Genomic DNA, 27,600 nt, shown 5'->3' on the forward strand with positions numbered 1-27,600 from the left:
TTGTCTTGTGGTCCCTCATCCAATGTTTCCCCCCGCTTTGGGTTCCTGTATATATATTCCTTAAAGCTAAGCAAATGAAGAATTTTAATTGACCACAAACCGATTCCATTCTGTCATTCAGTTCAATTACTCAAACCAAGATGCAATTTTAGGAGATCATTATGCAGTTTATTGCCTATGGTTATCAACTTGACGATACTTTTGGATCAGAAAACAAAAAATAGACAGAAGCCCTTTTCCTTGAGCCAGAATCCAGACAAAGAAGAAGACAAATTCAGGCCCAAGAACTTCAAAAATATAAAAGATGTTCCTTGTACGCCAAAGAAAGTCAAGCGAAAGTTCCCCTGTGGAGAACAATGCAGCAAGAATGCCCAGCCCCATAATATTTCTAGGTAATTGCTACAAGTTGTCAATACCTATGCTGTCATGCAATAGAACCCATCAGTATTATCGCCCTAGACAGCTATTTGTCTAGTGCTTATGTATAAATAGCACAAGTCCTTGGCAAATCAAACAATAACTTCCTGGCACCAAGAAAATGGAAGTGACCACCCTCAAATCATTGTTGTTATTGCTTCTCTCTTTCCACCTCTTGGCTATCCACAGTTTCTGTGATGCCAACCAGGTCAACAACCTCCGCGAGATAATTAGATCTCATAAACTCAACTCTGCTTCTCACACAGAGTCGTGGAATAAAGAAGATGCAGAGTACAGTCCCCCATCATCACTTTACATAGGTTCCCAGGAAGGATTGATGGAAGCTGATAAGATTGATACTTTGCCAGGACAGCCCAAAGGAGTGGATTTTAATCAGTATGCAGGATATGTTACAGTTGATCCCAAAAATGGAAGGGCGCTATTCTATTATTTTGTTGAATCACCTCAGAATTCTTCCACCAAACCACTGGTATTATGGCTGAATGGAGGTAATACATACTACACCTACTTTAACCAGCAATGTCAAAGGAAGTGAGAAAATAAGAAGTAGATACACAGCCTTTTTAGTAGTAATACACTGTAGGATCATCTAAGCATGTTGACAGTAACATATACAAGTGACTAACAGTCCTTTAGATTTCCTACAGATTCCTCATTTGCATACATCTAAATCTTATACGTGTTCATACACACCTAGAAGAAGAAAGGCATCTAGGTCTCCCTAGCTTGCTCAAACTTGTGATAAAATAGGACTTGAGTAATTCTGGAGTGCGTTTCTCAAATGAGGAAAGTTGCACTTGCCAACTCCAAAGGCCAACTTGCTGGCACATACCCAATTTGTTTCTGTTTCAAGCACTGAACTGCCAACATGATCATTTTCAAAGTGGGATTAGCACTTAAATCTTATCACATTTCCATAAGACAGTGACCTTTTTAAACTCAGCAATTATCTCTAGCTAAATATGAGTCGTTAAAACTCAAGAGGTAGCCCCCCCCGCCCCTCCCAACCCAGCGATCCTGCTGAACTTTTATTCTTTGGTAAAAAGTAACATTACTTAGATGATTTTAAAGCTCTGCACTTTCAAGGTTGAATCTACATTTTATACTATTTGGGACATCTTCATTGGACAGTTTCAACTTCAAATATTCAATCAATGCAACCATTAGAAGGAACACCTTCCCATGACATTGATATTGACCTCTCTTGATATTTTCATTAAAAATAAAAATAAAAATTAGAGATGATGGCTGCCTAATTTATTGTTGGACAAATTTTTGTAGAATGGGCTGAACCTTTGAGCTCCAACCCCAAAATGTCTAAGCCATATAGTTTGGATTCTAGCCTCATTTATAAAATTATCATTACATTTGCATCATGCATGGGCTAGCAATTGAGGTTCATCTCTTTTCAGCTCTGAACAGGGTTGCTGACGTCAGGTTCTAAAATTGTTGTGACCCATTGAGCCTAATACCCTATTGGATTTTCTAGACCTGGGCTCGAGGGAGTTGGAGCACAAAATGAGCTTAAATCTGCATACTTCTAGTAAAGATAATTTAAGCTTGATTTCATTACAAGCCATTTCTTTTTTCTCCATCATGGGCCAATGTGGGTATTTCCCACTTTTCAAGTTCCAACTGTGATCTGAGTGGAAACATTACACTTGATGCTTTCTCTAGAGCATAATTCACTAACACTCCTGTTGCTATTGTAGCGATTCTTGGGCTTTTTGCTTTTTCAAGTTTAAAAAAAAAAATTTATCAAACTGGTCAAAGAAAATTTTTTTCAGAAATCAAGGTGAAAAATGACATTTTAAAATTAAATTACGGTAGAGTATACCGCGACAAGCGCGATAAGAAAGAATAATTAAAAAAAAAATATTTAAATACATTACCGCGGTTTTGAAGTGCAGTAATGTATGAGTCGGTACAGCCGCACTCAATCATTTGAAAATATAAATTTAATATTTAATATTTTATTTTATTTATTTAATTATATATTAAATTTATAAAATATAATTATAAAAATTATATTAATATTAATTAATAAATTTTTATTTAATTAATTATTATATTTTATTAATTTAATTAATTATATATTAAATTTATAAAATATAGTTATAAAAATTATATTAATATTAATATTAATTAATTTAAATTATTTACAATATAATATTATATTTATCATATTTATTATTTTATTTTATTGATTTATATAATTTAATTAATGCTAAGAATATATATAAATATATTAATATAGCATCCACATACTTAATCTGGTGGTACAGGCATATATGTAAATTTGAAAAATCTCATATTCTATTTTTTTAATCCTCAATTTTCAGTTCAAAAAATATATTAGTATAATTTATTTTACAAATATATTAATTAATGGTAAGGATATATACAATTTATTTTATTAATCATATTTATCAATGTAGAAAGTATAAAAAATTAAATAAAAAAATACATATAAATATTTAGAAACAATAAAATATAATAAAAATAAGTTAATATATATCCTTCTCCTCCTTTTTTAAGAATATCGAGTTGTATATAATCTGTGGTCGACGTTCATATTCTCACTTTCGGCTATCAATATTTGTGAAGATTATAAAAATATTAAAAAGCAATATTTATAGAATATTTTTACGTGAGAAAAAAAATATAAAATAAAATAAAATTTAATTTTTTATAATTTTTATAATTTATAAATATTTATAAATTAATTATAATAAAAATAATAAAATAAAATGATAAATATGGAAGATATAATGTTTTATTATAAATAAATTAAAATAATTAATATTTATAATAATATTAATATAATTTTTATAATTATATTTATATAAATTTAATATATAATTAAATTATATAAATTAATAAATATAATATTATATTATAAATAACTTAAATTAATTAATATTAATATTAATATTAATATAGTTTTTATAATTATATTTTATAAATTTAATATATAATTAAATAAATAAAATTATAAATTAAATTTATACTCTCAATATTAATTTATTGAGTGCGGCTGTGCCGTATTCATACATGCTGTGAAGTGCGATAACGTATTTAAATAATTTTTTTTAATTATTTTTTTTATTGTATTTTTAAAATACGGTAGAATCTATCGCATTTTTAAGTACGGTAAAGTCACGTTTGAATGTAATTCAGAAAAAACGTTTTTTTGACCTTGGTTTGAGAATTTTTTTTTTTCTTTAATTTGGAAAAGCAAAAAGCTCGCGATTTCTTACAGTTTTTCGCTTATCATGACAAGTCACAGTCGGTATTTCGTTTTCTTCTTCTTTGTTTTTTATTTTTTTTTTCCCTTTTTCCCAGTCTACTTGAGTTAAAATTGATTTGCTTCCTAAACAATATGGTCTTTGATCTAGCATGAAAATACTTCTAGCGAAGGACACCTCAAATCCATCTATTTAGGACATTTCTAAATGGTTACTTCTAATCTCTTTCATAAATGAGCTCTAAAAGCTGTAAATCAATTAGCACTTACCCAGGACGCAGATCCCATCCCAGCTCCCAACTTTAACAAAAGCAGACGATGGCAAACAATGACGTTGCATATAGCAATCTGGAGAACTGCCGTGACACCGCCAACCTTGTCCTCATTGAGTGCATAGCTGCTGTAATCTGTAATTCTGTAGGAAACAAAAAATGGTTTCATGAACAAACAACGTGATATTGTTTTATTATACAGGGCCTGGATGCTCATCTCTAGGATATGGAGCCATGGAAGAATTGGGACCTTTCAGAGTCAACAGTGACGGAAGGACACTATACAGAAATGAGTATGCTTGGAACAATGGTAGCATAATTCTTTCCTCATCCTCGAAGTAATGATAATGTGTTGAAATAAAATTGATGATCGTGACACTTAACTGTCTCAATCTCAATCTTCATATACTTTATCGAACACATAATCTGCAATTAATGAATGATAAAAATTTGGCAGTTGCAAACGTCATCTTCTTAGAATCTCCAGCCGGAGTTGGGTTTTCGTATTCAAATACTTCCTCAGATTATATCACCGGCGACAAGAAAACAGCGGAGGATTCTTACACTTTTCTGGTGAACTGGCTGGAGAGGTTCCCCCAATATAAAAGTCGCGACTTCTACATAACTGGGGAGAGCTATGCGGGTCATTATGTACCCCAACTTGCTTATACAATCCTCTCGAATAACAATACTACAAATCAGACAATCAACCTCAAAGGCATTGCTGTGAGTTCATATTCCATAAAAATATCCAAATTTTTTGTCTCTATAGATTCATTCCTTCCCTTAAATCTCGAGAAGCTGAATAACTGATGGTACAGATTGGGAATGCATGGATAGATGATAACACTGCCATCAAGGGAACATATGATTATTACTGGACACATGCTCTGAATTCTGACGAAACCAATGCAGGAATCAACGAGTACTGTGACTTCCTTACTGGGAATTTCTCAAGCAAGTGCTTTGATTATCAGGACCAGGGAGATACGGAAGTCGGGAACCTCGACTACTACAACATTTATGCACCTCTCTGCAATCAATCACCACCAAAATCTGGCTCACCTGGTTCTGTAAGTATTCATGGAGATCACCAATTCATGTTCCAGGATAATAAAATAAAATAAGCAGCTGAAGCAGAAGGTGAGCTTGAATTGATTTATCTATATATCTATTTATTCAATCATTAGGTCAAGGATTTCGATCCCTGCTCCAGTTACTATGTACTGTCCTATCTAAATCTTGCCGAGGTGCAAACAGCTCTTCATGCAAAGGGTACAGAGTGGCAGGCTTGCAGGTATGCATTGCATAGCATAACTTGAATTCTCATGCCTTCCTTAATTCCCTTTTCCCCCTTTTCATTTTATACATAAATGATTGCTTTCGTTATAAAAGAGTTAAAAATGCATTGGCTTATAATTGTTAATTAATTACAATGAACATAATTAAATTTGATGTCTAATAAATTGGTTCCCACCTGGTGAGCAGAGGTCATCTAGTAAAATGGACGGACAGTCCAACAACAATTCTGCCCACCATCGAGAAGCTAATGGCAAGCGGGATTAGATTGTGGATATACAGGTGACTTGCTATTTCGAAATACCAATTATTCATTATTTTCTGTCAAGCCTATCATTTCATTTTCGCATGATAACTTGCAATATCTAACGCTTGAACCTCGTTCAAAATGAGATCTGCAGTGGCGACGTAGACTCGGTAGTATCAGTAACCTCATCTAGGTATGCCATAAACACCTTCAAACTTGCAATCACAACGCCTTGGCAACCTTGGTACGCCAATAATGAGGTAAATTCTAATAATTTCACACCCAGCATTAAAACCCAAACCAAGAACTAATTCATGTATTATTTGAATACAAACGATTTCAGGTTGGAGGATATGTGGAGGAGTACCAAGGGCTCACACTCGTCACAGTTAGAGGATCTGGGCATACCGTCCCGAGCTACCAACCAGAGAGAGCACTAACCATGATATACTCTTTCCTTCTGGGAACGCTCCCTCCTTCCTCTTAAGGACACATTGGAAGCCATTCCATGTAACAATTATCTTATCATTTATGTTCCAGAAACATTTAATAAGAACATGATCGAGTTTTGGGTGTAAAATTCATCTCAAGTTCAGCAAAAGAATATAGATCATCAAACATTTGATAGTTATGTGGTACAATAACAGAAATTTAAGATGTACACATTTTAAAATATAACAGGTAATATAAACATAAGTGTGAAAGCTTTTCAAGTTTTAAATCTCCAGAAGTTTCAAGTGTTCAATGGCTATAATACAAAGATACAGATAGACTAACCTAATAAAATTTTCCACTCGTTGTCAGAAGATCAAGAAGTGGTAATATTCCATTCCAGTGTTAGTGAACATCTACTGATTGATGTAATGAATTTTTTTCATAAAAAAAATGTATACACAAATTGAGAGGCTCCCTTGCTGGCAATATCATTTCAATAGCTTTGTTTACAGCAAAAACCTCAATGGTCTTCAAACTATAGCTCTGACAACTGGACTTGGATCTCTCCCGAAAAAACAAAACATTTTGCCCCCTTTTTGCTTGCAGCTTGAATAAATAATTTCATTATGCTTTGCTACCAGCTTTTGCAGGCCTTGGCATTTTAGGAAACGCATCAATCTTCTTATACCTTATATGCCGAGGACTTGCAGGAAACTAAAGAATATAATTCAATTAACCTTTTACCAAGAAGACAAGATTGTTGAGTACAGTGACTACGGATAAGAAAAGAAACAGAAAAGCAGCAACTACCTGAAAAACACTTCTAACTTCTAGGAGTTATCATGTGCACTCAATGCTTCAAGGATGCTCCCTACCCACCTGCCGATGAAGAAAAAGGCAGCTAGTTATCATGTGAAGCATTTGTTAAACAAGCCCTCTCCATGAAATAATATATTGAATTGAAGGGGAAAAAAGGCTAAACAAATTTATTCCTTTCATGAAATTAAAAGTAGCATCAAAGCAAGAAATGAAGAGACACATGAGCAACATTGTCAGAAAATAAGGGCTTGCAGTCAAATAAGAGATCTCTTTCACATAAAAGGATATAATGATGACAACAAGAATGACTGAGAATGATTTAGATTATAGTTACTGATGACCGCTGGATTCCACCGCTGGATTCCACTGCTGGATTCCTTCACCCCGGGCCAGGGGCTTGACCACAGCCCAAGGCCCATGACGTAGAGGCCCACACACCTGATATACATAACAAGCCTGGCTCATCCAACCCTCAAGGCCGGGCTCGACCCATCTTCTTCACTCAAGCCGGCCCGGCCCACACGAAGCAGGCCCTCTCCACTCAGGCTTAGCGTCCGGCCCAACTCTCGGCCCAGCCCAGGATCCAGAAAAATATTCACCAGACAGCCTGGCAGATCCGCTCGAACGTACGCACGAGGAGAATCAGAGGCCGTTACGCATGGAGCAGGCGGCTGATACCCTAGTACCTCCGAATCCGCATGGCAGAGACGCGTGGCCCAATCCTGGAGAGACCTTTACACGTCACCAGCAAGCAAGACAATGTATAAAAGAGGAGTCCCCTCCTCAGAAAGCTTAAGCCTTATTCAGTAATACAAAACCCTTGTAAAACCCTATTCTATTGGATCTCAGATCATCAATTGGCGCCGTCTGTGGGAAACGAAGGAGATCTTTTCATCACCGGAGTTTTCACTTTCAAAACCCACTGAGATCCACGATGGCAAACCACCAAGAAAGTAACCTTAATATTCCAAATGACCTGAGCTCTGCCCAAGATGGGCAGCAGTTCTCCTTTTCTAGCCCTACAACGTTGAATAACCAAACACCTATTTCTCTTAATCCCTCGCCAAGCTTGGCAGGGAATACTCCCACCATGACCCTGTCTAACCAAGACATTCAAACCATGGCTCTCCAGCTACAAACCACTGCTCACTGGTTGGGGCAGATAATGCAACAAAGGGGACTTAGCACCCCAGTAAACGCACTCCCAGTAGTGGAGGAACCCAGAACCGATGAACCCCAACCTACCTCTGCCCGCCTCCAAACTAACAACCACGATGCCGGAGAAGAGGAAGAACCGGAGGCCCGAATCCATGGGAGAAGGGCAAGAGAGTTGATAGAAAATGAAGAGGTGGACGACTATTCTGCTGAAACAACCAGGGAAACGGGAACTGAAACAGAGGAGGAAGAATGTAGTTTGGGCAAAAGATCCAGCCCGGAAGACGAGAAAATGAACCAAAAGCTGAAAAGGTTGAAGGAGCAGCTCCTAGCCGAGCTAGGTAAGAAAGATCAGAGTCAAACCTCCTTGCCTACTTCTTCTCCCTTCTCAAAGTTAATGCAGCAGGAGACCGTTCCCAAAAAGTTTATGATGCCGCCGATGGCGGCCTATAATGGGGCTGGTAACCCGAGAGAGCATGTCATGAACTATAAGACCTTCATGGAGTTGCAAACTCTGTCAGATGCTCTGATGTGCAAGGTGTTCCCAACAACGCTCTCGGGACCAGCGAGGGCATGGTTCAACAGCCTGGAGGCCGGAAGCATTAAAAGTTTCGGAGATCTTGCCACCCGCTTCATTAGCCGGTTCGTAGCCGGGGTGCCAGCAGATAGGAAGACGAGCTATCTGGAAACAGTGAGACAAAAAGCTGGTGAATCCCTCAGAGAGTATGTCGCCCGTTTCAATACGGAGGCCCTGCAGATTCCCGAGCTTGACGAAGGAAGGGCGGTAGAGGCCATGCAAAAGGGAACAACCTCTGCCGAGTTCTTTGGTTCTTTGAGCAGGAAACCTCCGACCTCACTGGCCGAGTTGATGAAGAGGGCGGAAAAGTATATAAGGCAGGATGACGCCTTAGTAACGAGTAGATTTGCCAAAGGGGTGGCAGGAAAAGAGAAAGCCCCGGAGGAGGGGAGGCCGGAGAAACACGAGAAGAAGCGTGGAAAGAGGCCTGAGCCGTACAAGCAGGCCTGGGAAATAAGGGATCAAAGGCCTCCCCTCCTCCCAGGGCTCATGAACCAAGAGTGCTCCCTCCTTGGGTCCCGAAAAAACCGACTCCATTAAATGCGTCCAGAGCCGAGGTGCTCATGGCTGTCCAGGATAAGGAGTTTCTCCAGTGGCCCAAACCTTTGAAGTCGGAAGCAGATCAGAGGAATCCTGACAAGTATTGTCAGTACCACCGGACGCATGGCCACGATACAAATAACTGTTTTCAGTTAATCGCGGAGATTGAAAGATTGATAAAAAGGGGGCATCTCAAAAATTTTGTGAAGAAACCGGAGGGGCAGAGGCCTCAACCCGGTCCGGCAGCCCAGATGCCCAGGAGAACTGGAGCTGGACCAGTGAATGATGGGTCCAGTGGGACTATTAATATGATTGTTGGAGGAACTGGAGGACGGATGAACCGTCGAGGAAAGAAGAGAAACCGGGAAGGGGAGACCAGCAATGGCGAGGTTATGCAGATCGTTGAACACTCTCCCATGACCATCGCTTTCTCTTCGGAAGATGCACAGGGCATTCAGATGCCCCATGATGACGCGCTTGTCATTGAAGCAGTCATTCATAATTTTCGGGTGAAGAAGGTTCTGGTGGATGATGGGAGTAAGGTCAATTTATTGCCATATCGGGTTTTCCAGCAGATGGGAATCCCAGAGGAACAGCTGGTTCGGGACCAGTCACCCATCAAAGGGATCGGAGGAGCACCGGTACTTGTAGAAGGGAAGGTGAAGCTGGCCCTTACCTTGGGAGAAGCACCCAGAGCTCGCACCCATCATGAGGTGTTTTTGGTGGTCAAACTCCCACTGAGCTACAATGCGATTTTGGGGAGGCCGGCGTTGTTCAACTTTGAAGCTGTCACTAGCATCAGGTATTTGGCACTCAAGTTCCCAACGGAAGAAGGAGTGGGAATGGTCCGGGGCAGCCAGGAAGAAGCAAGGGCGGTATACTTGGCCACAGTAACAGAGCCAAGCTCAACTGGAGAAGCACTTGACTCGGAAGTTCTGGAGGTCAGAGATGAAACAAAAGAAGCCCGGACAGAGCCAGTCGGAGAGTTGGAGACTTTCCCCTTATCAGAAGCAGATGCAAGCAAGGTCTTCAGTTTTAATGCCAGCCTCACCAAAGAACAAAAAGGTGAAGTCATGACCCTGATCCGAGGTCACGCGCCGACCTTCGCATGGAAGCCCTCAGACATGCCGGGAATTGACCCCAAAGTGATGACACACCGATTGAATGTCCTCCCCGAGGCCAGACCAGTAAAGCAAAAGAAGAGAGTAGTGGGAAGAGAGAAGCAGCAGGCTACCCAGGAAGAAGTGCAGAAGCTAGAAGAGGCAGGCTTTATTAGGGAGGTTATGTACCCACAGTGGTTGGCAAATCCTGTGTTAGTCAAAAAAGCCAATGGCAAATACAGGATGTGTATAGATTTTACCGACCTGAATAAGGCCTGCCCTAAAGATTGTTACCCCCTCCCCGATATTAATAAGATGGTCGACTCAACGGCCGGTTTTGATTATATGTCTTCTTTGGATGCTATGTCTGGTTACCACCAAATCCCAATGGAAAAGACGGATGAGGAGAAGACCTCATTTATAACTGAAGATGGGACTTACTGCTACAGAGCTATGCCCTTCGGATTAAGAAACGCCGGGGCAACTTACCAACGATTAATGAATAAAATCTTTAAGAATCAGATCGGCAAGAATGTAGAAGTGTATGTGGATGACATGGTGGTTAAAAATTCAACTTTTCAACAACACATAACGGATTTAAGGAAGATATTTGGGGTGTTAGATCAATACAGGATGAAATTGAATCCAGCAAAGTGTGCTTTCTTCATCAGGGGAGGAAAGTTCTTGGGATACATGGTGAGTGGAAAAGGCATTAAGCCCAATCCGGAGAAGGTGGAAGCCATATTGAATATGCCAGAGCCGACCTGTGTAAGGGACGTCCAGAGATTAACCGGGAGAGTAGTGGCGCTTCACCGATTTATGTCAAGGTCGGCAGAAAAGTGTTTGCCATTCTTCAAAAAATTGAGGAAGGTTCCGAATTTTGAATGGACAGAAGACTGCCAAAAAGCCTTCACAGAGCTTAAGGAATACCTCAGCTCGCCTCACGTGCTCAGCAGCCCCATAAAAGGGGAAGAACTCCTGATATACTTGGCAGCCTCAGAGCAAGCAGTCAGCGCAGTACTAGTAAGAGTGGAAGAAGGGGAGCAGAAACCTGTTTTCTACGTCAGCAAGGTACTCAGAGACACTGAGGTCAGATACTCGAACATTGAAAAATTGGCGTATGCCTTGTTGTTAGCAGTCCGGAAATTCAAAGTTTATCTGGAAGGCCACCAAGGAGTTGTGATGACGGACCAACCCTTAAAGAAGATCCTACGTAGGCCGGAAACTTCAGGACGGATGTTAGCATGGTCCGTGGAAATCAGCCCTTACTGTCTGGAGTACCGACCTCGGACAACTATAAAATCTCAAGCGCTGGCTGACTTCATAGCAGAATGCTCATTCAACGAGGAGAAGGAAGGATCATCCTCGGAGATACCAAGAAAAGAAGGAGAGGGAGAGCTTTCCCAAGAGTCCAGCTGGAAGCTATATGTAGACGGAGCATCAGGCTCTGAGGGCAGTGGCGCTGGGATAATACTTAAGGGGCCGGAGGGCTTTAAAGTATGTTATGCCTTACGGCTAGAATTCAAAACTTCTAATAATGTGGCCGAATATGAAGCCTTGGTGAACGGAATGTTGGAAGCTTTGGAAATAGGGGTAACCGACCTCGAGGTGAATAGTGACTCTCAGCTGGTGATCAACCAGGTGACGGGAGTATATCAGGCCAGAGATCCCATCATGCAGAGTTATCTCGATAAAGTAAAAACTGTGGAAGCCGACCTCACGAGCCGAGGAGTTATTACCAGATTTCAGAGGATACCTCGAGATGAAAATGAGGAGGCAGACCTGCTTAGTCGACTGACCAAAGAAGAGTTAGAGTAGCTCCCTGATGAAGTATACATACAGCATGTCAGCACACCTGCTTTCAAGAAGACAAACACAGTACTGCAGGTGGAACAGAGCCCAACTTGGATGACTCCATACCTGAGATACTTGGAAAAGGGCGAACTCCCCGAAGATAAAGTTGAAGCCAAAAAGATAGCAGCTCGAGCTGCCAATTACCAAGTAATAAGGAGAACTTTATACAGAAAAGGGAAGTCCAGCCCATGGCTCCGGTGTGTGAGTCCGGAAGAAGCTGCAAAGGTAATGGAGGAAATACATAGAGGCCTATGTGGGGCTCACGAGAGAGCAGGGACATTAGCTAACAAAATATTCAGGCAAGGATACTACTGGCCCACTGTTAAAAAAGAAGCAGAAGAGTTTGTCCGGAGGTGTGACGTATGTCAGAGATTTGCTAATGCCATCAGGACCCCTGCCACTCCTCAAGCAAGCATATCCAGTCCATGGCCTTTCTCACAATGGGAAATTGACATCCTGGGACCTTTCCCCAAGACTACGGGGCAAAGAAAATTCGTAGTGGTGGCTATGGAATATTTCTCGAAATGGCCAGAGGCAAAAGCAATAGCCACAATCACAGCTCGCAAGATGATAGATTTCGTATGGGGACATATCATCTGCAGATTTGGCATACCAAGAGTACTTATCTCAGACAACGGCAGACAATTTGACTGCAGCACTTTCAGAGCCTTCACGACGAACATGGGCATATGGCATAAGTTCTCCTCCGTGGCTCATCCTCAGACTAATGGCCAAACGGAAGTCACTAATAGAGCTATCCTTCAAGGATTAAAGAAACGGCTGGATGGCGCAAAGGAGAATTGGGCAGAAGAACTCAATAGCACTCTATGGGCACTCCGAACCACTCCCAGAGCGCCCACTCAAGAAACCCCGTTTGCACTTGCTTATGGCACAGAGGCTGTAGTCCCAGTTGAGTTGCAGATCCCCACTCATCGAGTTCAATTCGTTAGTGAGAACGCTAATGGGGACAAATTAAGGAGCAACCTAGATGCTCTTGAAGAAGTTAGGGAAGAAGCCCAAGTCCGAACTGCTGCTTATCAACAACGAGCGGCAAGATATTACAATCAAAAGGTCAGAGAAAGAAGCTTGAAGGTGGGAGACCTGACTTTAAGAAACCTGGAAGCTACAGGAAAAAGAGCAGCCGCAGGCAAGCTAGCACCGACCTGGGAAGGTCCATTCAAGGTGACAAAAGTGGTTAAGCCCGGGGTATACCGAATTGAAGATATGCAAGGAAACCCCGAGCCCCACGCTTAGAACATCCAGCACTTAAAAAGGTATTTCCCTTGAAATATTTGTAAAGAAAAACATTGTATTTTGACAAATATGAATAAATGAAAATTGTTTATACAATGTGATTATCTTTGTGAAAAACATTTTTCCATGAAAAAGAAAGAACAGGGCTCAGAAAGATCCCTTGAAAACAAGACCTCAGTTAGGCACAAAAACCAGCTGAGATGACGAAGCGACAGTAAGGCCCATGAGCCTGAACCTTGCGCAAGACCTCCTAAGGGAGCACAAAAAACTGCCGGCGGGGCCCCGAGGTCACCCCGGAACGGCCGGCGAGGATCTTAAAGATGCCTCCCGAAGCATGAAGACCGGGATCCCCTAGAACTCCCGGGAAAACAAAACAAAAAAACTACCGGCGGGGCCCCGAGGTCACCCCGGAACGGCCGGTGAGGATCTTAAAGATGCCTCTCGGAGCATGAAGACCGGGATCCCCTAAAACTCCCGGGAAAAAAAAAAAAAAAAAAAAAACTGCCGGCGGGGCCCCGAGGTCACCCCAGAACGGCCGGTGAGGGTCTAAAAGATGCCTCCCGGAGCATGAAGACCGGGATCCCCTAGAACTCCCGGGAAAACAAAACAAAAAAACTGCCGGCGGGGCCCCGAGGTCACCCCGGAACGGCCGGTGAGGGTCTAAAAGATGCCTCCCGGAGCATGAAGACCGGGATCCCCTAGAACTCCCGGGAAAACAAAACAAAGGATAGTCGGTGGGGCCCCGAGGCCACCCCAGCTCAGCCAGGATCTCGTAAGATCTCCGGAAAACAAAAACGGCCGGTGAGGGTCTAAAAGATGCCTCCCAGAGCATGAAGACCGGGATCCTCTAGAACTCCCGGGAAAACAAAACAAAGAACAAAACAAAGGACAGCCGGTGGGGCCCCGAGGCCACCCCGGCTCAGCCAGGATCTCGTAAGATCTCCGGAAAACAAAAACGGCTGTTGAAGGACTTAAGAGCCTCCCAAAAATAAAAAAATTTTTCCCATGCAGGGACAACTTACAAAAATATAGTTCCGACCTCACAAAAACAGAGAGGCCCGGAGCTACCAAAAAAAAAAAAAAAAAAAAAAAAAAAACAAGGTTCCGACCTACTAAAGAGGCGCGAGGCGTAATAGCTATAAAAGTGCCGCGGACGAGCTCCCAGCTCGGATAAACATATCTCCGCAAAAATTCAAGGTACGAAAGAAAAAGGCCGAGTTTCCAGCTCGGATAGTCAGGTTCCGACCTATGAAAAAGGTACAAGGCCTAATAAGCTAAAGAAGCCCCGACCTCGAAAAAGACGCTAACGCCAAAACTTTGCTTTCGAAGAAAAGGCCGAGCTCCCAGCTCGGATAGACTTATATTCTTAAAAACTCAAGGTCGAGCTCCCAGCTCGGACCGATATTCACAAAGGCCCAAGACCGAGCTCCCAGCTCGGATAGACTCATATCCTTAAAAGATCAAGATACGAAAGCCAAAGAGAAAGGCCGAGCTCCCTCCATAGAAGGACTCATAAATGAAGAAATCCTTAGGAGGATAAAAAGGCTATAATCAAAGCCTAAATCAGTTTATCTGGAACAAATATACAAAGTCACAACCAAGAAAGAAGGACTAAAAGCCAAAAACAGACATGATAGTTGCCATTAAAAAGGTACGAGATTTGATCTCTCAGACTATCAGCTAAGAGCTGAGCTCGCAACTTAAGATTAATTCAGAGCTTATGAATGAAAATATGTAGTTCACATCACAAATACGAAGGATAAATTTCAAAAAATATGAAAAACAAAAAAGAGGAAACTAATATTTCATTAATGACTGTTACAATTTATCTCTCCGGCGAGGTGGGAGGATAAATAGTCCTTAAAGGACTTACATCAGTAAGAACACCCTCGCCTGCATTATCTCTATTTACAGTCACCTCCGAAAGAAGCTCGGTGTCCCTTGGGCCAGAGCTCTCAACATTAATAGTAGGGGCAACTTCTGACCCAGGGTGGAGGCCTTCTTTCTCAGAATCAGGATCATCTTCCTCCGACCCTAGCTCGGATTCCCCTGAAGAAGACTCAGCTGGCCGGTCTATGTTCCTCCGGGAATCTCCTCGGGGCAAAGGGAAATCATCCTCCCCGTATAGCACTGACTCGCCATCTGAGTCCACTTCGCGCCTACGAAGCTTGGCCAAAGCAATATCAGGAGCCTGTCTAGCTTCTCTTAAACCGCGATTGTAGCCAGTTACATACATGCGGAAGGCCTTATCAATGATAGCCTGTTTCATTTCACCAGAAGCTTTATACTCATCAAGATGTTCTTCACAAGCCTCAGCTACAAATTCCTTAAATTCAGAAGAGTCTTTGTAGTCCTGAAGATGAGCTTCACAGGACTGTTCAATTTTAACCTTCAGCTCATCAGACTCCTGATACTCCGCTATATACTGTTCACGCTTTAGCTGAGCCTTCCCTTCGGCACACTTTACCACCTCGAGCAGGGCTAAACATTTACGTTCCAAAGCCCTGACTTCATTTTTTAGCTGTTGTTGGCGAAGGTTGAATTCTTCAGCCGATGAAGACAGATCTTTGATACGTTCAGAACTTGTGCCCAATTCCTGCTCAAGGACCTCCACCCGGGCTAGGGCACTTTCCCTCTGAGCCTTCACCTCATTCAGGTGAGCTTGAAGCCTTTCAAAATCAGCCTTTAAGGCCTCATACTGGCGCTGGACTTCAGCTCTTTGGCTTACAGCCTCATCCCTCTCCTGAAGGGCCGCTGTCATAGAGGACAGCTGCTTTGCAACCTCTACACAACGAGCTTCCACCTCAGCTGCCCTCTTATCAGTCTCCTGGAGAACCCTGCAAGTACGAGACAGCTCTGATTCCAGGGATTTGCTGTGCTCTGCTGCCTCAGCCGCTTTGTCTTCAGCCCTTTTAGAGGCCTCCAGTGCAGAATGCAACTCCACCTAGAGAGACTGGATCTGCTCCCGGGCGGCAACCAGGTGGCCCCTTGCGTCACTGGTGGCCGTCAGATTTTCATCGCGACGCGCTTCTTCGATCCGGCTGTCCACGGACTCCCGGAGAGAGTGGTCGCGAGCGTCCACTTCCATAGAAAGACCTGTCACCTGGTAAGAGAGGCCAACCTTTAAGAGAAAGAAATGAAGAAGATCAAAAGAAAGAGACAAATAACTTACCATCAGAAGCATTTCTCTAATCGTGGATCCGAGCTCCTCACGAGAGCGAGATCGGAAGGACACCTGCTCCTTGGTAGAACTGGCCAAGTGACCAGTCAGGGCCAAAAGACGAGGATCCGAAGCCTCTGTTGTTCCGCCAAACATCCGCTCCCGGAGAAGTGCGGCAACAGCACTGGCCGGAGACTCAGAGGTAATGCCTGACGGGTTCAGAACGTCGCCAGTAGGGGACGACGAGGGAACAACAGAAACACCCTTCTCTTTCCCAATGGGAGGAAGAGGTGGAGAAGGCCTTACAGCAGTCCTAGGTCTCTTCCGAGCAGGAGACGTTCCAGACGTTCCAGAAGGGGTCGGACGCTTGTCCCCGGTCTTTGATGGGACAACTTCAGACCCCTCAGGCTCAGTCCTCACAGAGGCAGGGGCACCTTCACCAGAAACCTCTGGGCTTTGATCCTCTAGGAGGATGATCTCCATCCCTGTCCCAGAGGTCTCCTTGTCTTCAACAGGGGACTTAGATTTTCCCCCTGACACCCCCTCAGTAGAATGGGCAGCACCCTGCCCCACTTGTTCAGTAGCTTGGGTCTGCTCCACAATGGCTAGGGAAGTTTCCCTCACGACCTCTGAGGAGGCTGGAACGGATCTAGACCCTTCAGCAGGCGTCGAGGTTGAGCTCGACCCACCACGGCTAGATGGCCGAGCTGATTTGGTGCTGCGAGAGCTCGGCTTGGAAGTTCGAGAAGAAGCTTTGACGGGAGGTCGGCTGACCTTCTTGGAGGAAGCGGCCTGAGCCAGCTCTGCAGCAATCTCAGTTACAGAACGCCCATCCCCAAAGGCGTCAAAAATTGCATGCATGTTCTCCCGAGACAGGTCAAGATTCTTGGGGAATTTGATGCCATCCATTCTAACCTCAGAAGCTGCAAGAAACAAGAAGTTATAAAGAGTCAGCATACTTCCTGATATTATGAGCAAAGAAGAAACAGAATAGCCGGACAAAGCACTATACCCGTGTCCCGGATATCCCTAAGGTTGGACGCAAACATACACTTCTCGACATCATACTTCCTCTCAACGGAAATCAGTCGAAGCAGCCCGACCTGCTCAATAAGACTCAATTCGGGCAGATCGTTACAGCCCGGAAAGATCTCCCCCCACCTTAGGTCCACATCCCACGATCGGCAGGACCCTAGTTTCAGCTCCGCCACAAGGAAATTCTCTACCCATCCCTTTATAGAATCCTTGTAGCCCGTAAGAAGAGATAGCCCATTACGGGGGAAAAAGTAATAGAAGTTTTGCTTCGCCCTAACCAGGCGGAAAAAAGTGACAAACAGACAGGCCGTAGGTGCGAAACCCCAACCCAGACAGATAGACTCGAAACAGGACATGAATAAAATGGAATTTGGGGATAACATTCGAGGAGTTACCCCAAAGTATTCAAAGACCTCAACAAAGAAAGGGGTAAAAGGAAACGGTAGACCAAATTCTCTCTGCTTCAGGAAAAACACTATGCTACGAACCTTTTGGGAATCCACTAAACCAGGAGGGAGAGGGTAAGGAAGAACTATCCTCTCATTTGGAAGAGGTGCTCGAATAAGATACAACGGAGTATCTAAAAGCCTCCGGGAAATGTGATCAGTTATGTTGGAAGGTGTAATATGCGACTCAAGGTCAAAAACATCAGGAAGCTTTGAACTTGCCATGGGAGAACAAGGAAGCGTACCTGAGAACACGATGGGATGAAAAACCGTACAAGGAGTTGCAGGAAGACAGAGAGCAGAAGAGAGCTAATTTCTTCGGAAGACAGAAAGAATTCGAAATGAAAGGCAATGATGAGACGGAACGTTGATCTGAACAGTTTTGTCTTGGAGCGGCGCGATCATTAATTGCTCTCGAAGTTTACCCTCTCAACGGCTAAGTAATAACCGGAGAGAAGGTAAAGGGGCAAAAGGATGATCGCTGGGCTTGTCTACATCTATCAAGGGCCAGGTCCACAATGATAGCCCATCACTTAAAAGCCTAGGCAAGCCCAACTTGTTCGGACCTGATTTCCAGCCAAGACAACTTAACCCACAAGATTCATCACTTCACCACATCCGTGGTAAGTATCAAGAAAATAGAAGGAAAAACTCAAAGATGCAAGCAGATGAAAGCATGATAAAGGTCAGACTTGCTCATCACTTAAAAAGTTATAAGATTTAATTTATCGTTATTAAACAAAGGCTGTGAGATCGGAAACAGGCGCCAAGAGCACCTCGGGATCATACAGAGCTGAGAGCTCAGAAATTAACTCAAGGATTAAAAGGCCGAGCTCACAGGTCGGATTAGTCCAGCTTGGAAAACATAACTTGAGAGCTCGGTCGGCTAAAGGAGGCTCAAAGCTCAATTCATCAAGAAAAGACCGAGCGCACAGGTCGGTTAGTCAAGCTCGGAAGAGTAAACCGCCCGTCTAATTGGTTAAGTAGACCTGAGGCTCGGCTCATCGACTAAAAGAAGAAGTTCGCGAAATACGGTCAATTCAGCTCGGAAAAAACGGAACAAAAGTTAGTTGGCTAAAGCTACGAAGAAGAGCAGTATCAGTACTTCATCCATGGCAGATAAAGAACAAGTATGTGTAAAAAACAAGAATTTCATTAAAAGAAAAGTACATTACAGCACGTTACAAAGGCCTACATTACAGAATGGAAGACTATCCTTAAAGGATTTACATATCCGGATACTTCATCATCTACGATTATCACCTACCCTACTATTCTAGTCTTCAGTTCGGAGGACTTCTCGCAGCTCGGAATGCGAGTTTTTTAGAAAAGGCCAAGATCTGTCTCGCTATTATAGGAGAACTGAACAAGTTGATTCCCATAAGCATTTCTCACTGTCCCCCTGGGCAAACGTTCGGTTACCCGAGTGTGATGCACGGTACATTCGAACAAGCTCAGATATTGAATGCCGGCCGTGCACCACACATGAAAAACATAAGTCTTCGGGCTATGGCCCCGAAGAGATCGCGAAGTACACATTCGAAGAAATCGCTGGAGACTTGACTGAGTGCAGCAGATCTCAGTCTCACATAATACTGGTACTTCACATCGAAGGGAGCAATAATACTGGTACTTCACATCAAAAGGAACAATAAGCTGAGCATTTGCGCCACTTCCATTCATATCAAAAGAAGATAACAGGGGGGGGAGGTCGACCAGAAGTCCTGGGCGAAGTAGTTTCAGCAACTTGCCGAATGGTCCCACCCATCGACCGCCCTACCAGAAGGATCCCCGAAACAACGTTCAAACTCCTTAGAGGTAACCTTCAATCCTCAAAAATTTTGAATTGACTCATCTTCATCTCAGGTACTGCAAAAGGGTCCCAAAACAGAGATAAGTTAGGATAATTTTCCGTCGAGATGATAAAAGCGAGATTAAAGCAAATTCCTGGGGCAATACAAAAATCCCGCCGGAAGAAGGAAACAGACAGACAAATTCGAAAGAAAAATCCCTTTGCTCCAACAAAATGCCTGGGACTGGTAAGGAGGTGATGTTAATATATATATCCGAAAGTTTGTATTTTGCAGGACAGGGGAGCCGAATTCTCAACTAATGCCGTCAGAGTCCTTAAAAGGTATTCATGGGAAAGGAAAGAAAGGACATGTCCAGATAATGATGACAAGAAAGCAAAGATAGCAGAGAACGCGGAAAGTAAAGAAAAGCCCGAAAGAGGAAAGAGCAGATAGGATTCAGAAACTACGCAACGATAAAAAGAGGAAAGGATGTTATTAAGGCACCTGAACCCGAACAGACGCGATCATAATAGTTCTTGGTATTCACCCCCTCGGCAGTTGGAGCAATAACTGCCGAGAAGGTGAAGGGGCAATTGATGACCGCTGGATTCCTTCACCCCGGGCCAGGGGCTTGACCACAGCCCAAGGCCCATGACGTAGAGGTCCACACACCTGATATACATAACAAGCCTGGCTCATCCGACCCTCAAGGCCGGGCTCGACCCATCTTCCTCACTCAAGCCGGCCCGGCCCAGCCCACACGAAGCAGGCCCTCTCCACTCAGACTTAGCGTCCGGCCCAACTCTCGGCCCAGCCCAGGATCCAGAAAAATATTCACCAGACAGCCTGGCAGATCCGCTCGAACGTACGCACGAGGAGAATCAGAAGCCGTTACGCATGGAGCAGGCGGCTGATACCCTAGTACCTCCGAATCCGCATGGCAGAGACGCGTGGCCCAATCCTGGAGAGACCTTTACACGTCACCAGCAAGCAAGACAATGTATAAAAGAGGAGTCCCCTCCTCAGAAAGCTTAAGCCTTATTCAGTAATACAAAACCCTTGTAAAACCCTATTCTATTGGATCTCAGATCATCAGTTACCATAAGTTAACTACTATTGCTAAGAGATATGGAACTTCACCATTTGTAACTAAGACATACTTGTCTTAGGACATAACCCCAAGCTAAAACAATATATATTATGAGATCTTGATAGGAGGTGTAAATGAGTCAAGCTCCTTGCAAGTTGTTTGCTCATTTAGAAATGACCCACGCTTGAGCCAATTTTTGGGCTCGTGGCTCGTTATTTTTTTTATATGAGAAATAAAGTTAAATGTTATACACACACTCAAAATAAAAAAATAAACATAAACATAAAATGGCATATTTATGTTTTTAATGTTTATTGGTTAATTATAGCATAACATATAACCACAATGGTTAAATCATTTGTCATAAATAATAAATTTACACTTACATATGGATAAATTTAATAAACCAAATTAATTTTTAAACCGAAAAACTAAGTATATCTATTTTATCCATATTGAATTGCTAAATAAATCATAACTACATAGTTTTAAGGTGATGAGCTATAAACATTGAACCTTGAGACTCTCTCTCTCTCTCTCTCTCTCTCCATGCTTTGAACCTTTAAAAGGTTCAAAATTCAAGTTTAACTAGTATAGTCTTAGTAACTAATTAAACTACATAAGATGTTAAATGTAAATAAAATATAAGGTGTTAAATAACTAACTAAATATAGTCCTAACAAGTCTACTATTATCCTCAATCGTATCGTCCTTAATGTCTAATTAAACTATATAGGATAAATTGTAGAAAAATAAGTGTCTATGAACTACATGGAGTTAAATGCTGAAAGTGTTTATTTTCTTCAAGGAAAAAACAAACAAACATGTGATATAGATATATACATACTTTTATTTTATTACTGGAATATAATTGTAAAAAAGTTGCAAAACCATATTTGCATAATATAAACCTAAAAAGTTTGAATCAAATAAAATGATTTAATCATATAGTGCCACATTATAGGTGTATGAGTGTACTATATATCTTTCAATTTTCAATTATTATTCAGTGATTATAAATTTACATTCTAATTAAAGTTTAAACTATTAATGAATAACTATAACATATATATAATAATAATAATGAAATTGAAATTTTCCTTTATTATAACTTATATGTAATTAAATGTTTAACTAGCGTTTGAGTGAATAAGTATTTAATATTTAGAAGTCATAATTAATCACAAAAAGAAAAAATACAAAAAAGTGGAGATTAAAAAAAGAAGAGAGTACAAAATGCAAAAGGGGAAAAATAAAAGCCTACCTGGGAATCAATCCGTGCAAGTATGACAAAACCTGCCATACTTTCACCACTAGACCACAATTGCATGTTGGTTAAAGATTAACATAGTTGTATATAAACAAACGTTTTCATTAGACAAGAACATTCCTTTAGTCCCACAATGGAAACTTTGGTGAGTGGAAGGGGTTGGCTTCTCCATAAAAAAGAGAAGCCCCCCTGCTTTTCTTGTAGGAGTTAAAATAAATAGAAAAAAAATTAAAGGGACTTTAATTAAATCAGAATTTCATGATGTCTATATAATTACTTTATACGTTTAATAATTTTTTATTTGTTTGTAATTTAGACAAGCTTAAGACAAGCTGAGCTTGAGTTTAATATATTTTAAACAATCCGAGCTTGAGCATGAAAAGAGAAAAAATATAACAAGCCAAGTTGAGGTCCTTTTAAACTCTTAGATCCTGATGCTAGTCAGTGTTAATGCTGTAGCTATGAGACAGAGATCTAGATACCAATAAGTAATGATCTAGAGGGAATGACATGAGAAAAAACAGGTAAATAGAGTGAGGAGTACCCTTCAAGACCTGGATGAGTTGGAAAGTACACATTTTTCAATCCCAAGCTTTTTGCAGCTGAAGCAGTTGTCTCACCAATACAGGCCACTGAATTATTCCACTTCTCTGATTCTGAAATAAGATTGACCCAGGCACTGTGCAATGGAAGCATATGAAAGAAGTCCACATTGTAATACTTGGTTAATCAGAAAGGCAACCAACAACTTACCGAACTGAAGATGGAGAAGCAACTGCAACGACCGGGCAAAGAAGTGCCTTCTTCAGCTCCATTTGGTTAACATGGTCAACTGGTACCTGAATGTGGCAATTATGAATGATGGGACCTGATGACACATCTCACTTATTTATATATTACATATTAGTGCATATGAGGTTTAAGCTATTGTAGGAACCGCAGCTGTACCACAGGCCAAGAAAAACATAACAATGCTACACTCTTAATAAATACATCTAAGAACAATGTGATAAACTGTAACTTAGATATTAGGACTACAAAAGTATTCTGCTGACCTAAATGAGGATGATTCTTTTGAGTGACTAATCTTGATTTTTAAAACTAAAAGGGCAAGAAATGACCTCAAGTCAAGTAATACCACTGGCTGCTTTAAAACCTAACCAAGGAGAGCCACCCTGATGAACCCACCCATGCACAAGCATCACATGTTGGAATTCTTCATGAGGCCTACTCTACTGATAAAGCTTTTACCCAGAAGGCAGTTACTTGTCATACATAATTTAACACCATTTAAGATGAGAAATTATGAAGATAGCACAAACAAAACTCAATTATATCAGTTTTATCATGCTCTTTCCAAGTACAAAAAAGAGCATAATGAAGTACTCAAATTAAAATACTTACGGTTGTATATGTATTTAATCTCATAACCTCAAATCCACGATTAAACAGGCCTTCCTCTGAAACATACAGAAGTAAAATTTTCAAAAATATTCATCTGCAGCTTCTGACACATATAAATCAATTTTTGCAAGTAAAGCATGTAACTAGAAGGATTATATACCAATCTCATTACTTGCTTTGGCAGAAGCTGGATACAAGACGGTACATCTTTCGTCCTCACTCTTTGGGAGTTCTGATGCCAACGCCTTGCCTGTTGCTGAACAGAGAAAGGATCCGTGAAAAGGACACACATGAGACACAGTGCCAAATGATCATAACTGCTTGGTGATCTATCAAAGCATAATAAAGAAAAGCTCAATGCATATTACAGATTATATTACTGCTGGCATATTTATACGTCTGTGAATACCTTTAGATGGTGCAAAGGAAATATCAAGAGATCGCCCTGATGACTGCATTACTTCATTAAAAATGCTTGCGGTACCTGCTCCTACAACCCCTACCTTAACCTTTGGGGTTCCAGCTGCCCTAAGGACCAAGTTAAGGACATTTACATTAAATATTTTAGAGATTTAAAAAAAATAATAGAGAGACGTATAGTGTTAATCCAAACAATAATAAATAATAGCTCTAGTCAATATGATTTAGATAACAAGAATTCTGTTTGCAAACTCCAATACACAGAATCCAAAGAAATATTTTGATGTACCACTCAAATATAAGATCCAGAAATGATGCAATTCATTGGAATATTTTCTGAGAGAGGGTGAGCTACAATACCAAGGAAAAAAAGCAGAGGAAAGAAAGGAGAGGAGGATTTAATAGAAAGGGAAAATAGTAGTGCATTGTCTTTATTCTACTAATACATTAACCAATAATAACTAGATCTGAAATTCTCCACATCCATGTAGTAAAATATACATCCAACGGAGAAGAATCACCAGTGCAGATTAATCAGGGGAGCACTAGTGAGATATTCAAAATGGGAAACTATCTTGTCAAAAACTTAAAAACACATACTTCCATGCCTCCAGAAATACTGAGCCTGCTTCAGGGGAAGTTATGACAATCCAGTCAAATGAAGCTTCTGCTGAAATCATTATAACGAAATAGTAAGAAAATTAGAACGTAGCTAGCACAATTGTTGTCCAGTCTAGGGAAAGCCAAAATAGTCATTATTACAAATATGCACAAGAAATTCCAATATCAACATATAGAAAAATCTGTGATCACCTTTTTATAACTAAATGGTGAGTAGCATAGAATATAAAGTATGAACAAAGCATAACTATCAGCACAACCAGCTATTTAGACATTAAAATACCAGGCTAGGAATCAGCCAGGTTCTGTCAGTAACGTTCAGACCTGCCTTGGGTTTGAGAAATGTATACAGCCTGATCCTAAGTTAGTTCTTTTTCAAGAGTCCAAATATGAAAAGCTGACAAGCAACAGTTAGCATGTAGTGAATTGAAATGAGTTTTCTACCACTATAAAACTAATCCATCAAGTTAGAGAGATTACTACTCAATACAGAAGGGAGTCTATCAAAATCAGGTCCCTGAGTGTGCTGAATTAAAGGAAGCTCCAGGCAATTGATACCAAGCTTGGCCTGAAAAAAGAAAATCTTTAACTATATATTCTGAGAAACATAAGCAACAAGGAATTATTCTCTTTTTATTTTGCATCAAATAACCAATATATGCCCATTGTACGCATCTTCATATCGTCTCATGCACTAATACCAGTAACAGCATTACCCCAACCCCTTCCTGATAAAGAAGATCAGCAAAACAATTTTTGCACAGCCTATAGAGCATGATGCACAAACCGTAAATGCCAAATTTTCAAACAGAACAGCTCATGACTGCTGCAAAGAACTGCACAGTCAATAGTGAACAGTTGAGACACTCCTGAACCTTCCATTGCTTAGGAAAACGAAAATATTAAGATGAATATATCGTTTTCCATTGGTAGGAGACCAGCGACCAAAACCATAAATGCAACACTTCCCATGAGATAAAAAAAACATGACATCTCTAGTGATTTCAACTTTTCTTGGATGATCCAATTAAAGAGTATGTAATATCAGCGGTTGCAGAATGCATTCAAGACACTTTTGCGATGGATGCATTTTTGGAAATCATCACGAAACAGTTTAAAGAATACCCAGCATTTTCTAAACTCATTTATTAATTATACAGGTAAACCACATCTAAATTTCATTTTTCACAATTATCCACACATAAGTCTCTGCCTTGAACACTGATAAAATGAGCACAAACTTGACTTAACTCGACTAATCCACAGCCCAAAACTTTTGAGTTGGGTTACAAGGACTTTTTTTCCTCCATATATTCAGTTTAGGGATGCAAAAGCTTCTAAAACCACCTCTACTTTTGACCGGCTCAAATCTCTAATATTTAGAGCAGTTCAATTGTGGAAACGGTAATGTAAGATTTGATTTTCTTACATGTCAAGATTCAACTGCATTTGTCGAATCACAAGTAAAATGCTGAAAATGCTGAGCGTCTCTTCCGTGCATTTAATCAAACACTTGAAATGAGAAAATCTTTAATATCCAAAAGCAAATACGAAAGTCAACAGAATACATAATCCCAGTCCAAATTCCAATAGAACACCGCATGCAATTTAAAAAACAAAATACAAATCCAAAGCATCAATAGAACGCAATAAAACAGAATGCTCCACGAACATAGAGCAAAAGAAGAAGAAAATGAGAGAAAGAGGAAGGGAGTACGGCACCAGAGCTTTAATGAGCTTGCCGTTTTTGCCTCGTTCTCTTGTGACGACGACTTTCGGCTTCGAACCGGAAATTGAAGTAGAAGACGAAGAGGCAGAAACAGGTCGAATTTGAAAAGACGGAGAAGAAATTCGTCGGTGAAGTTGCAGACGAAAAGGAGCAGAGGAAGCTGAAGGAGGAAGAAGGAGAGCAAAACAGAAGTGAGAGACTTGTGCCATTGGCGACGTGTTGGAAGAGAGCTGATTCCCAATTGGCCAGCTGTTAACAAATTAAGCCTCCGACTCCATAATTATTATTTTAATCAAAATATCTCAACGAAAAATAAATCATAATTAAAAATTAAAGCCCTACAATTAGAGCGTAACCAAACGATAAATTATGATATTGCAGTAGGTACACCTGTAGAAGTTGCTGCAAGCCACGTGTATACCGACTCTACTAACAACCAATGAGCGTCTGACACAGTAGTATCCCTCACGGGCTTATCATTTGTCACCAATCAAACCATCATGTGGTGTGGTTCCCCAGTGACTGACCTGGACCGTATTTCGCAGACATCTTATTTTAAATGTATATGTATATCTCTAAATGTATTATTTATAATTAAAAGAAAAAAAGGGTGAGGGAGGGGGGCATTGCATCCCAAGTCGGCGACCCGGCCCAAAGGTGTTGTGTGCCCCACGAGGCAAACACTTTCGGCTTTCCAGCTCGATTCCCCTGAAATTGTAATGGTGGGTTGTATTCTTGTCATGCATCGTGAACCACTCCATCAGGACCGTGGAGATTGCAGGATTGACTTCCAATGATGGAATCAATTGGGATGTGGAGGCTCTGATTATGAGAAATTGTAAAATGTTGGGTGTTGTGGGGTTGATTACGGTGTGTGCTTTTTCCCAATTTAAAATGGATAAATTTGGAATTTCAAAGCCATTCGGAATTCGCAGAGGCAAGGGAAACCCTTCGCGTAACTGTAAAGGTTACTAAAAACACCAATGCCTATCATTGTTCCTTCCTGCTTTGCTTTTTTTATTTATTTGCTCAATAAATTATTCTGTTTCTTTGTTCTAACAAAATTAGTTTAAATATATGTTAAACTCAATATTAATAATTAAATATAAACAACATAACATCTAAGAGATTCTATATACAAAATTTTGAGATTTAATAAGAAGATATAAACTTTTAAGTTTTTTTTTTAGTTTTGGAAAGCATGAATTGATTGAAGGCGAGAAGATAGGGAGAGTTTTGATTTTGATAGCTGGCGAAGCGGTACAAATTTAGTGTTTTTTCTTCAATATGTGGTGTATAATTTGATTTAGTTTTTCAAATTTAATTTCGATTTCATTCTAATTAAAATTTTTAAAATACTATTTCTTCTTAGTTTTCATATGAAATTAGATTTAA

The 27,600-nt window shown here is 40.9% G+C and overlaps 2 protein-coding genes across 7 annotated transcripts; one reads left to right on the forward strand and one right to left on the reverse strand.

The window, feature by feature from the left end:
* The first annotated feature begins 464 nt into the window (after positions 1-464).
* On the forward strand, positions 465-6,224 carry LOC110605854 (serine carboxypeptidase 1). Its single transcript, XM_021744516.2, has 8 exons — positions 465-926; positions 4,160-4,267; positions 4,415-4,683; positions 4,779-5,030; positions 5,148-5,254; positions 5,446-5,538; positions 5,658-5,763; positions 5,847-6,224. Exons 1-8 carry the CDS (start codon positions 539-541, stop codon positions 5,988-5,990), a joined length of 1,467 nt encoding a protein of 488 aa, XP_021600208.2. The 5' UTR covers positions 465-538; the 3' UTR covers positions 5,991-6,224.
* On the reverse strand, positions 6,150-26,468 carry LOC110605855 (uroporphyrinogen-III synthase, chloroplastic). 6 transcript variants are annotated; one of them, XM_043953268.1, is made up of 10 exons: positions 26,199-26,468; positions 24,960-25,044; positions 24,456-24,522; positions 23,845-23,963; positions 23,596-23,691; positions 23,436-23,491; positions 22,785-22,870; positions 22,576-22,710; positions 6,749-6,817; positions 6,150-6,652 (listed from the first exon to the last, which is right to left on the reverse strand). In XM_043953268.1, exons 1-9 carry the CDS (start codon positions 26,412-26,414, stop codon positions 6,769-6,771), a joined length of 909 nt encoding a protein of 302 aa, XP_043809203.1. In that variant the 5' UTR covers positions 26,415-26,468; the 3' UTR covers positions 6,150-6,652; positions 6,749-6,768. The 6 variants fall into 6 exon arrangements, with proteins under 6 accessions (XP_043809203.1, XP_043809201.1, XP_043809204.1 ...); XM_043953266.1 differs by having other exon boundaries at positions 24,456-24,525; XM_043953269.1 differs by having other exon boundaries at positions 23,608-23,691; positions 24,456-24,525; positions 24,957-25,044.
* Between the last annotated feature and the right edge of the window lie 1,132 nt (positions 26,469-27,600).

Source organism: Manihot esculenta, chromosome 18, assembly GCF_001659605.2.
Source record: "Manihot esculenta cultivar AM560-2 chromosome 18, M.esculenta_v8, whole genome shotgun sequence".
In the NCBI taxonomy this organism is placed as follows: domain Eukaryota; kingdom Viridiplantae; phylum Streptophyta; class Magnoliopsida; order Malpighiales; family Euphorbiaceae; genus Manihot; species Manihot esculenta.

Bases quoted from the DNA above. Each gene is read 5' to 3' on its own strand.
- LOC110605854 (XM_021744516.2), top strand. From the start codon at position 539: ATGGAAGTGACCACCCTCAAATCATTGTTGTTATTGCTTCTCTCTTTC. The intron at 4,684-4,778 runs GTGAGTTCATAT...CTGATGGTACAG, and splicing joins TCAACCTCAAAGGCATTGCT to ATTGGGAATGCATGGATAGA. The intron at 5,764-5,846 runs GTAAATTCTAAT...AAACGATTTCAG, and splicing joins CTTGGTACGCCAATAATGAG to GTTGGAGGATATGTGGAGGA.
- LOC110605855 (XM_043953264.1), bottom strand. From the start codon at position 26,414: ATGGCACAAGTCTCTCACTTCTGTTTTGCTCTCCTTCTTCCTCCTTCA. The intron at 23,492-23,595 runs GTATATAATCCT...TGTATGTTTCAG, and splicing joins CAAAGCAAGTAATGAGATTG to AGGAAGGCCTGTTTAATCGT. The intron at 22,711-22,784 runs GTAAGTTGTTGG...TCCATTGCACAG, and splicing joins GCTTCTCCATCTTCAGTTCG to TGCCTGGGTCAATCTTATTT.